Here is a 10,000-nt window from a genome sequence, read left to right as displayed (position 1 = left end):
TCTATCGTGTTCTTACGTTTGTTATAAAATTGATAAAATCATAGTAATTACATTTTTCTTCCTTTTTGACTTTAACAATGTTTATTAACAAATTCTGTAGGAGTTCAACATTCCTGCTAATATTTGAAAATTTCATGTGGATTGACTGACTGGAACAGGGAATAGGGATGGTCTATATCATCTTTCCATGTGCTCGAGGTCATTGGTCACATTGCAAAGTGTGCTCAAAATGAACGGCATAGTGAAAAGTGTTCACAGCTCGAGAAATATCCAACGTCACAATGGGAGCGATCTAGCTTCATGTTTTCGTCCAACCAAGTCATCAATCACATGATTTGTTGATGTCCAACGATTGGATATTTCTTAACAAATGTAAACACGCTGCTTTGTTTATGAAAGTTGTAAACATACCCATGTGTCAAGCTGAACAAAATGACCCATCGTGATGTTAGATATTTCAAAAATTATGAACACTTTTCACTATGTGGGTCACTTTGAGCACATATTCCAATGTGACCAATGACCTCGAGAACATGGAAATGTAAAATAGATCGTGCCCATTGGTCATTTTAATCAGCATGACTCATGGGTATGTTTACAACGTTGATAACCAAAACAGCGTCTTTACATTTAATTGAGAAATGTCCAATCGTTGTACAGCAACAAATCATGTGATCGATGACCAGGTTGGACAAAAAGATGAATATAGACGGCTCCCATTCAAGTCCCAGGTTTCACAAGGTAGTGATCACACGTGTTCTAACTGTAAATAACTGCTTGTATAAAATGTTTAGGTGTAAGACTTACCAACACACTTTTCACCATCCTTCTTGAATCCTTTGATACAGCCACATTCTGCACTGCCTGGTGTGTTCACGCACACTGTGTTTCCAGTACAAGTTTGAGTACCAGTGGCGCATTCATCGATGTCTTCAGAGCAGGTTATTCCTGTAGGTGAGTACGAGAAATGATGATAATAATGATGATGATGATGATGATGATGATGATGATGATGATGATGATGATGATGATGATGATGATGTTGTTGATGATAATGATGTTGATGAAGTTGTTGTTGTTGTTGTTGTTGTTGTTGTTGTTGATGATGATAATGATGATGATGATGATGATGATGATGATGATGATGATGATGATGATGATGATGATGATGATGAAGATGATGATGATGATGATGATGATGATGATGATGATGATGATGATGATGATGATGATGATGATGATGTTGTTGATGATAATGATGTTGATGATGTTGTTGTTGATTATGATAATGATGATGATGATGATGATGATGATGATGATGATGATGATGATGATGATGATGATGATGATGATGATGATGATGATGAAGAAGATGGTGATGATGATGATGATGATGATGATGATGATGATGATGATGATGATGATGATGATGATGATGATGATGATGATGATGATGATGATGATGATGATGATGATGATGATGATGATGATGATGATGATGTTGTTGATGATAATTATGTTGATGAAGTTGTTGTTGTTGTTGATGATGATGATGTTGATGAAGATGATGATGATGATGATGATGATGATGATGATGATGATGATGATGATGATGATGATGATGATGATGATGATGATGATGATGATGATGATGATGATGATGATGGTGATGATGTTGATGATAATGATGTTGATGAAGTTGTTGTTGTTGTTGTTGATGATGATAATGATGATGATGATGATGATGATGATGATGATGATGATGATGATGATGATGATGATGATGATGATGATGATGATGATGATGATGATGATGATGATGATAATGATGTTGATGATGTTGTTGTTGATTATGATAATGATGATGATGATGATGATGATGATGATGATGATGATGATGATGATGATGATGATGATGATGATGATGAAGAAGATGATGATGATGATGATGATGATGATGATGATGATGATGATGATGATGATGATGATGATGATGATGATGATGTTGTTGATGATGATGATGATGATGATGATGATGATGATGATGTTGATGAAGTTGTTGTTGTTGTTGTTGTTGTTATTGTTGTTGTTGATGATGATGATGATGGTGATGATGATGATGATGATGATGATGATGATGATGATGATGATGATGATGATGATGATGATGATGATGATGATGATGATGAAGATGGTGATTGATGAATCCAACAAACTCCTTTTTTTATCATATGTGTTAAAAAAACAAACAAAAAAGTAAATAAATTGACCCAAAGGAGAAATTTGTCAATAGCGCAATATCCACTAAATGTGCTCAAAGCGCTTTTAAAGGGGTCCCTGGTCAACAGCAACATTTAACACGTAGGACGGGACATGACGCCTGTTAGGCGATATTACACTTTTTCGGACACAGACAACGCTGTTAACGACCATGTACTCATTTTACACCTGAGTACGGTGAGAGAATATGAGTAAAGAGCCTTCTCCAAGGACTCAACTATGCGCCAAGCGCGAGGCTCGAACCGATCCGAAAGCGAGTGTCATACCACTAGACCACATAGCCGCATAGTTGACAGTTTACCTGTATATCCTTTCTTACACTTGCAGCCTTCTTTAGGGTCACATCTCTCAGCGTTCGCGGAACAACCACAATCCTTACTACACTCAGGGCCCCATTTGCCCGTGACGCAAGCTGAAAAAGAACAACAGCAGCATGAACATAAAGGAAAACCTGGGCGTTTATTTATTTAAGCAGACCAATAGGGAAGAAATAATATGTGACAAGCAGCTTCGAATTATTGGACTGGAACCCTCAGGGCAGAAGATCAAAGGGAAGGCCACGAGGAACATGGAGAAGAATTAAAGAAGCTGATAGACAGAGAAGTGGTAAGACCTGGACTGAGATTAAAAAGTTAGCTCAGGATAGAGAAGGATGGAAACTGTTTGTCTGTGGCCTATACCCTGACCCAGGGTGAAAAAGGCAATGATGACGATGGTGATGATAGAGAAGGATGGAAACTGTTTGTCTGTGGCCTATACCCTGACTCAGTGTGAAAAAGGCAATGGTGACGATGGTGATGATAGAGAAGGATGGAAACTGTTTGTCTGTGGCCTATACCCTGACCCAGGGTGAAAAAGGCAATGATGACGATGGTGATGATAGAGAAGGATGGAAACTGTTTGTCTGTGGCCTATACCCTGACCCAGGGTGAAAAAGGCAATGATGATGATGATGTCATTGGAAATGTAAACCGCTCATACATAGTGTATTATTAATATTCTAGTGTCAGGAATAATGCCATCTTGTTTTACGGGCTATATAAATTCTTGGTAGAGCATCCCTCCTCGCTCTTTTGGATCCTGCAATACTGATAATCTGCCTATAGGGAATGAGATTAGCGGAAGAGTAGCGTCCCTTGATTGGACGTCACCTTACAGAGAGAACGTCAATTTGGTTTTGAAGTGTCTCAAGCCGCTTTCACCGGAAGCGAGGACGAGAGACGCATGCGCACAACCAACATGACGTTCTCTCTCTAATATCTTTTCCGCCGATGACGTCACAGACTATGGGTGACGTCCGATCAAGGGACGCTACCCTTCCGCAAATCTAATTCCCTATTACATCTTACTGTTGAAATAGTTATTTCACCTTTATGTAACCTATTCATTGCTAGTACTCCAAAGGTCTGGTTACATACATACACACTTCCAAGGATTTAGGAACCAAAAGAGTGGAGGGTTTTGATGTCACGACTTTTCTTCCATATTAACCAGTAAATTTTGACCAATAAAAACAAGGAGATTGTAATACACCTCCAAACGTGCTCGGACAAACATAGTTGGTTGTTCGTAACGAAAAAACTAAATTGGTGTTATGGGTTTAATAAAAAAAGCTATAACATCCGCCAGCCGGGTAAAACGTACCTACAATGTGCAACCTTAAACTTTTATAGATAGTATGCGCTTGGGTAAGAAACTCACGGCATTGCCATCCGGAAGTATAACTGACCAACACACAAAACTATGTGTAACCTTAAATGTTTATAGTCAGGTTAATTCAGTGTAGTGAGAATTACTCACAAACGTGGACGGCAAAAAACTATAACAAAGTAATCCTTCAGAGAAAACCACAACAACAACAACAACAACAACAACAACAACAACAACAACGATGACGACATAAACAGCAACAGCAACAACAACAAATAACCGACAAAAACAACAACAACAACAACAACAACAAGATGGCAATATTTGAGCAAAGTCATTTTTTTCAATTCTAGCTTATTATATTTCTGTCCTCCTGTAGGGATTGAACCTGAGACTCACCTACACACGACCTGCCATCATTTCCAAGTTTAGAACCGCTGTTACACGAGCAGGTGAAAGTACCATTCTTATTCACACAACTGCTCTTCACTGCACATTTGTTTGTCACGTCTTGGTCACATTCGTTGAGATCTGGATATAAATAGCAACAGGATGATAAGTATTATCATTGCAATGATGATGATGATGATGATGATGATGATGATGATGATGATGATGATGAAGATGATGATGATGATGATGATGATGATGATGATGATGATGATGATGATGATGATGATGAAGATGATGGTGATGATGGTGATGATGATAATGATGATGAAGATGAAGATGATGATGAAGATGAAGATAATATATCACAATAATATATCATTTCACAATGAGGCGACTCAGACTTATAATATTAAGCCTAGGTCAAATTTTTCTACTCTCCTGTTGGAAATCCTTAGGCCTAAAGCCATAAATAAACATAAATTAATTAAGACCTCGGAGGCGAGGACGAGAGACGCATGCGCACAACCAACATGACGTTCTCTCTCTAATAACTTTTCCGCCGGTGACGTCACAGACTATGGGTGACGTCCAATCAAGGGACGCTACTCTTCCGCTAATCTCATTCCCTATAGACCCTGCTACTAAAATAGTGATGCCTCCTAATGATTCAATATGTATTCACTGTTTATTCATTTCCCGGAAGACTTATTACACATTTCAAAGGGGATTTGAACCGGAAGGTGTGACATCACAACTTCCGTTTCTCGTTGACTCACCAGTACAGGTCTGTTTGTCTTGGCCCAGAAGATAGCCTGGTTTGCAGCCACACTTCGCCGTCTCTGCTAAACGGTTGACTTCACAGATGTGATCACATTTCAGGTTGTACTGAGCGCAAACATCCTGAGCTGTAAGTGTTATTGAAAAAAGACAATTAACAGCTTATAGAACAACAATGGAGTAGTAGTAGTAGTAGTAGTAGTAGTAGTAGTAGTAGTAGTAGTAGTAGTAGTATATATAATATAGTAGTAGTAGTAGTAGTAGTAGTAGTAGTAGTAGTAGTAGTAGTAGTAGTAGTAGTAGTAGTAGTATAATAGTAGTAGTAGTAGTAGTAGTAGTAGTAGTAGTAGTAGTAGTAGTAGTAGTGTAGTAGTAGTAGTAGTAGTAGTAGTAGTAGTAGTAGTAGTAGTAGTAGTAGTAGTAGTAGTAGTAGTAGTAGTAGTAGTAGTAGTAGTAGTAGTAGTAGTAGTATAGTAGTAGTGTAGTAGTAGTAGTAGTAATAGTAGTAGTAGTAGTAGTAGTAGAAGTAGTAGTAGTAGTAGTGGTAGTAGTAGTAGTAGTAGTAGTAGTAGTAGTAGTAGTAGTAGTAGTAGTAGTAGTAGTAGTAGTAGTAGTAGTAGTAGTAGTAGTAGTAGTAGTAGTAGTAGTAGTAGTAGTAGTAGTAGTAGTAGTAGTAGTAGTAGTAATAGTAGTAGTGGTAGTAGTAGTAGTAGTAATAGTAGTAGTAGTAATAGTGGTAGTAGTTGTAGTATAGGTGGGAATGGATTGGACAGGTCCTCAGAATGGATTCAAGTGCCATCCCAGAATAGCCTTCAGGTGGACTCCCCAGGGAACGAGAAGAAGAGTCCGCCGGTGGGACACCTAGCTGGATGAAAGAGTAATGGGGAGAGACATGAGAACAAGAGGATAGTCTTGGGCACAGATGACAAAAATGGCTTCCAAATAATATAGGTGGCACTCGACCGTCTCAGCTCGTAGCCATCGTTAACTTATAGCCTGACACTAACCAAAAGAATTACATCAAAAGACAAGTCTTTTGGCCACAAAAAACCCCAAAATACAAACCCCAACAAATCGTGTGTTGTATTCAATAGTTCTACCAAGGAGAACGCTTGTTTCCCTGACGACCACGAAAGACAACTCACTAGACGATGCACAAAAATAAATAAATGTCGTCAAACTTATAGGTCCTAATGATTTCTAGTGTCAGGCCAATATGACGTTAACTCACTCAACCCTTACACCGACTATATCCGTAGTTTACCCGAGTTACTTTTACCCCATACGTATTTATTACATTTTTATGAGACATATTATAGGTGAAGTTTCAAGGCTAATGTTTTTACATGTTAATGACAGCTGAATAAAACTATCTATGTACATGCTCATTTTAATACATTTTTTTCCAATTTTGAAAAGTAGCAAAAATCTCTAGGATTGAGTGAGTTAACGATGACCACGGCCAGGCTTATGTGGTGATCAAGCTCAAAGAGGATAAGTGAGTAATATTTATATAATTGACTCACCCTGCTCGCAATTTTTCCTGTCTGCCAGTAATCTGTATCCGTAACGACACCTACAGTTGAACAAGCCTACAACATTGTCGCATAAGTGAGCGCATCCGTGGGTACCGGCTGCACATTCGTCAACGTCTGAAATACATGAATACACGAATAAATAAATGAATAGATGAATAACTAAATAAATAAAACATAAATGAAAAATAAATGAATGAATAAATAAATGAATAAATGATAAATGAACTCTTTAAATAAATGAATCAATGACTATAAAAAGAAGAACGAAAGAAAAGGTTTTGTTTTAGCCACAAACAATAATTTGACAAAGTGTTTTAGTGCTTATTTTGATGAACAATAGAGAATGAGATTAGCGGAAGAGTAGCGTCCCTTGATTGGACGTCACGGCGGAAAAATATTAGAAAGAGAACGTCATGTTGGTTGTGCGCATGCGTCTCTCGTCCTCGCTTCCGGTGAAAGCGGCTTGAGACACTTCACCGAAAGCGAGGACGAGAGAGACGCATGCGCCAAAACCAAATTGACGTTCTCTCTGTAAAGTGACGTCCAATCAAGGGACGCTACTCTTCCGCTAATCTCATTCCCTGTAGTATGTATAAAATGTACTTGTTATTTTTCTGTTTGACTAAGAAAATTATTTGTGCGCGTGTGTGGGTGACCTGTGTTGTGTGCGTGTGTGTGTGTGTGTGTGTGTGTGTTTGGGTGTGTGTTGTGCGTGTGTTGAGTGTGTGTGTGTGTATTGGTTGTGTGTGTGTTGATTGGGTGTGACGTTGTGGTAAAAAATGGCTTATAAGAATAGAATCAAGAGAGGCAAAATGCAAATAAAATTACACACATCATTCTCACAATAATGTGTAATAGGGTTCAATAGCCGTGACGTCACTTCCCTCGAAATGACGCATAGTAACTGGTTCTAAACTATCGGAACAATGGCGGAAGCTATTATCTCCATCACCGCCCTTATGAAATACTTCTCCGACGAGCAATAAAGTGTATCCGGAGGAGAAAAACATTATAAATGTGATAATGTTTTGATTTTTATACATTCTGATCACATAACATGTGAACAAGATTTTGGCCACCATGAAGAATTTTTTTTGATTTAAAACAATTTTTTTGTTTATTTAGAACCAAGCTGCTGGTTTCTGGGCGGACGTGACATCAGACTAATGAATCATATTGTTATAAATCTCTTTCTCAAGTTTGGATGTAAAACATAAAATGTCAAAGAGTTTATTACCTTCACACTGGTTGTTAGCGCCTCTTTTGAAACCGTTCTTGCATTTACAGCCGTATTTGCCCGGGCTGTTGACGCAGTCCTCCACCAGCAGGTTACAGTTGTGAGTTGTGACACTATCGCATTCATTGATATCTGACAAGGAGGAAAAAATAACCAAAAAAAAAATTATTTTTTAAAATGTTTTTAAAGATCTAAAAGAAAGTGTGTATTAAATAATAGCAGATAAAATAGGGAATGAGATTAGCGGAAGAGTAGCGTCCCTTGTTTGGACGTCACCCATAGTCTGTGACGTCACCGGCGGAAAAGTTATTAGAGAGAGAACGTCATGTTGGTTGTGCGCATGCGTCTCTAATCCTCGCTTCCACGAGGACGAGAGACGCATGCGCACAACCAACATGACGTTCTCTATCTAATAACTTTTCCGCCGGTGACATCACAGACCATAGGTGACGTCCAATCAAGGGACGCTACTCTTCCGCTAATCTCATTCCCAATAAAAGAAAAAAAAACCCAAGAATTAAAAAAATTATCCCAAAACATGAGCTTTACTTAACTGAGGACCGGTCTTAGTTCAAGTTTGGATTCCGGATTACGCCATTGTTTGTCTGTCTCGAGACTAAAATAATGTAAATTGTTGGCGCTCGAAGCTCGAAGAAATAAATTACAATGTGAAATTGGACGTAAGCTTCAAGTTAATAGACGAATACAGATAAAATGGACGTTTCGGGTTTCTCCTTTTTCAGCAAAACAGGATGAATGAAACACTACAGACGAATAAGATAATGATGTGGTATTACAGGGTACACTGGAAGTATAGAGAAAGCAATAAAGGGTTGACAAAGATTGGAAAAGTCCCGTTCTCATATAAAAAAAAAAACAACTTGAGCTTTTCATATAGCGCAATATCCATTAAAAGTGCTCAAAGCTCTTTACAAAGGGTCCCTTACCAATAGCAACACGTGACATGTAGAACGAGACATGACGTCTGTTAGGCGATATGACAAAGTTCTTTTCCGACAGAGAATAAGCTGTTAACGACCAGGTACTCATTTTACACATGAGTAAGGCGAGAGAATGTGAGTGAAGAGCCTTTTCCAAGGACTCAACTATGCGCCGAACCCAGGACTTTCCGATCTGAAAGCGAGTGTCATACCACAAGACCACATAGCCGAACAAACAAGGTAGAAAACAGAGGCGAATGGCGAGAAATAGCTGTAGGTTCCGGACACAAAAACTAAGCTACATACAGGACATAGGATGTACTCACCAACACATTTCTTGTCGTTATCTCTCTTCCAGCCAGGCGCACATTTACAATCAAAAGCCCCAGGTGTGTTGTGGCAAATTTCTCCGACGGGGCACGAATTGGCATTGGTTGTACATTCATCAATGTCTGTGTTGCAATCAGCGCCTTTCCACCCTGACTTACAAACGCATCCTCTGACGTTATCACATCTTCCTTTGCCGTTACACTTGCATGTGTTAGCGCAATTGGGCCCCCACGAAGGCATGGTGCATGCTGTGGACGATAAGATATGATAAGAGTAATATTGGAAATTTTAAAAATGAGCTTTTATACAGCGCAATATCCACTTGGGCAGTTTTTGTAGAGGTGGTTGGTAGTTGTGGTCTGGGGCAGTGTTTGTAGAGGTGGTTGGTGGTTGTGGTCTGGGGCAGTGTTTGTAGAGGTGGTTGGTGGTTGTGGTCTGGGGCTGTGTTTGTAGAGGTTGTTGGTGGTTGTGGTCTGGGGCTGTGTTTGTAGAGGTTGTTGGTGGTTGTGGTCTGGGGCAGTGTTTGTAGGGGTGGTTGGTGGTTGTGGTCTGGGGCAGTGTTTGTAGGGGTGGTTGGTGGTTGTGGTCTGGGGCAGTGTTTGTAGGGGTGGTTGGTGGTTGTGGTCTGGGGCAGTGTTTGTAGAGGTGGTTGGTGGTTGTGGTCTGGGGCAGTGTTTGTAGAGGTGGTGGTTTGGGAGGATGATATTGATGATGATGATGTTGATGAAGATGCTGTTGCTGCTGCTGTTGCTGATGCTGCTGCTGATGATAATGATGATGATGATGATGATGATGATGATGATGATGATGATGATGCTGATGATAATGATATGATGATAAGGATGATGACGATA

At 39.2% G+C, this 10,000-nt stretch overlaps 1 protein-coding gene across 1 annotated transcript in view; it reads right to left on the bottom strand.

Moving 5' to 3' along the window:
• The window catches only part of LOC144958078 (uncharacterized), a gene marked incomplete in the record, with an annotated part of 76,312 nt that overhangs the window by 24,334 nt on the left and 41,978 nt on the right, over positions 1 to 10,000 (bottom strand). The window contains 7 exon segments of the mRNA XM_078889690.1: positions 808 to 948; positions 2,582 to 2,692; positions 4,330 to 4,461; positions 5,100 to 5,228; positions 6,627 to 6,752; positions 7,876 to 8,007; positions 9,143 to 9,394. Of these exon segments, the coding sequence (XP_078745816.1) occupies positions 808 to 948; positions 2,582 to 2,692; positions 4,330 to 4,461; positions 5,100 to 5,228; positions 6,627 to 6,752; positions 7,876 to 8,007; positions 9,143 to 9,394 (1,023 nt within the window).

Source organism: Berghia stephanieae, chromosome 12 (assembly GCF_034508935.2).
Source record: "Berghia stephanieae isolate SIO BIC M18660-M18661 chromosome 12, UCSD_Bste_1.3, whole genome shotgun sequence".
In the NCBI taxonomy this organism is placed as follows: Eukaryota; Metazoa; Mollusca; class Gastropoda; order Nudibranchia; family Aeolidiidae; genus Berghia; species Berghia stephanieae.
The sequence above is the reverse complement of the archived record's forward strand: the minus strand, read 5'-3'. Positions and strand labels throughout refer to the sequence as shown.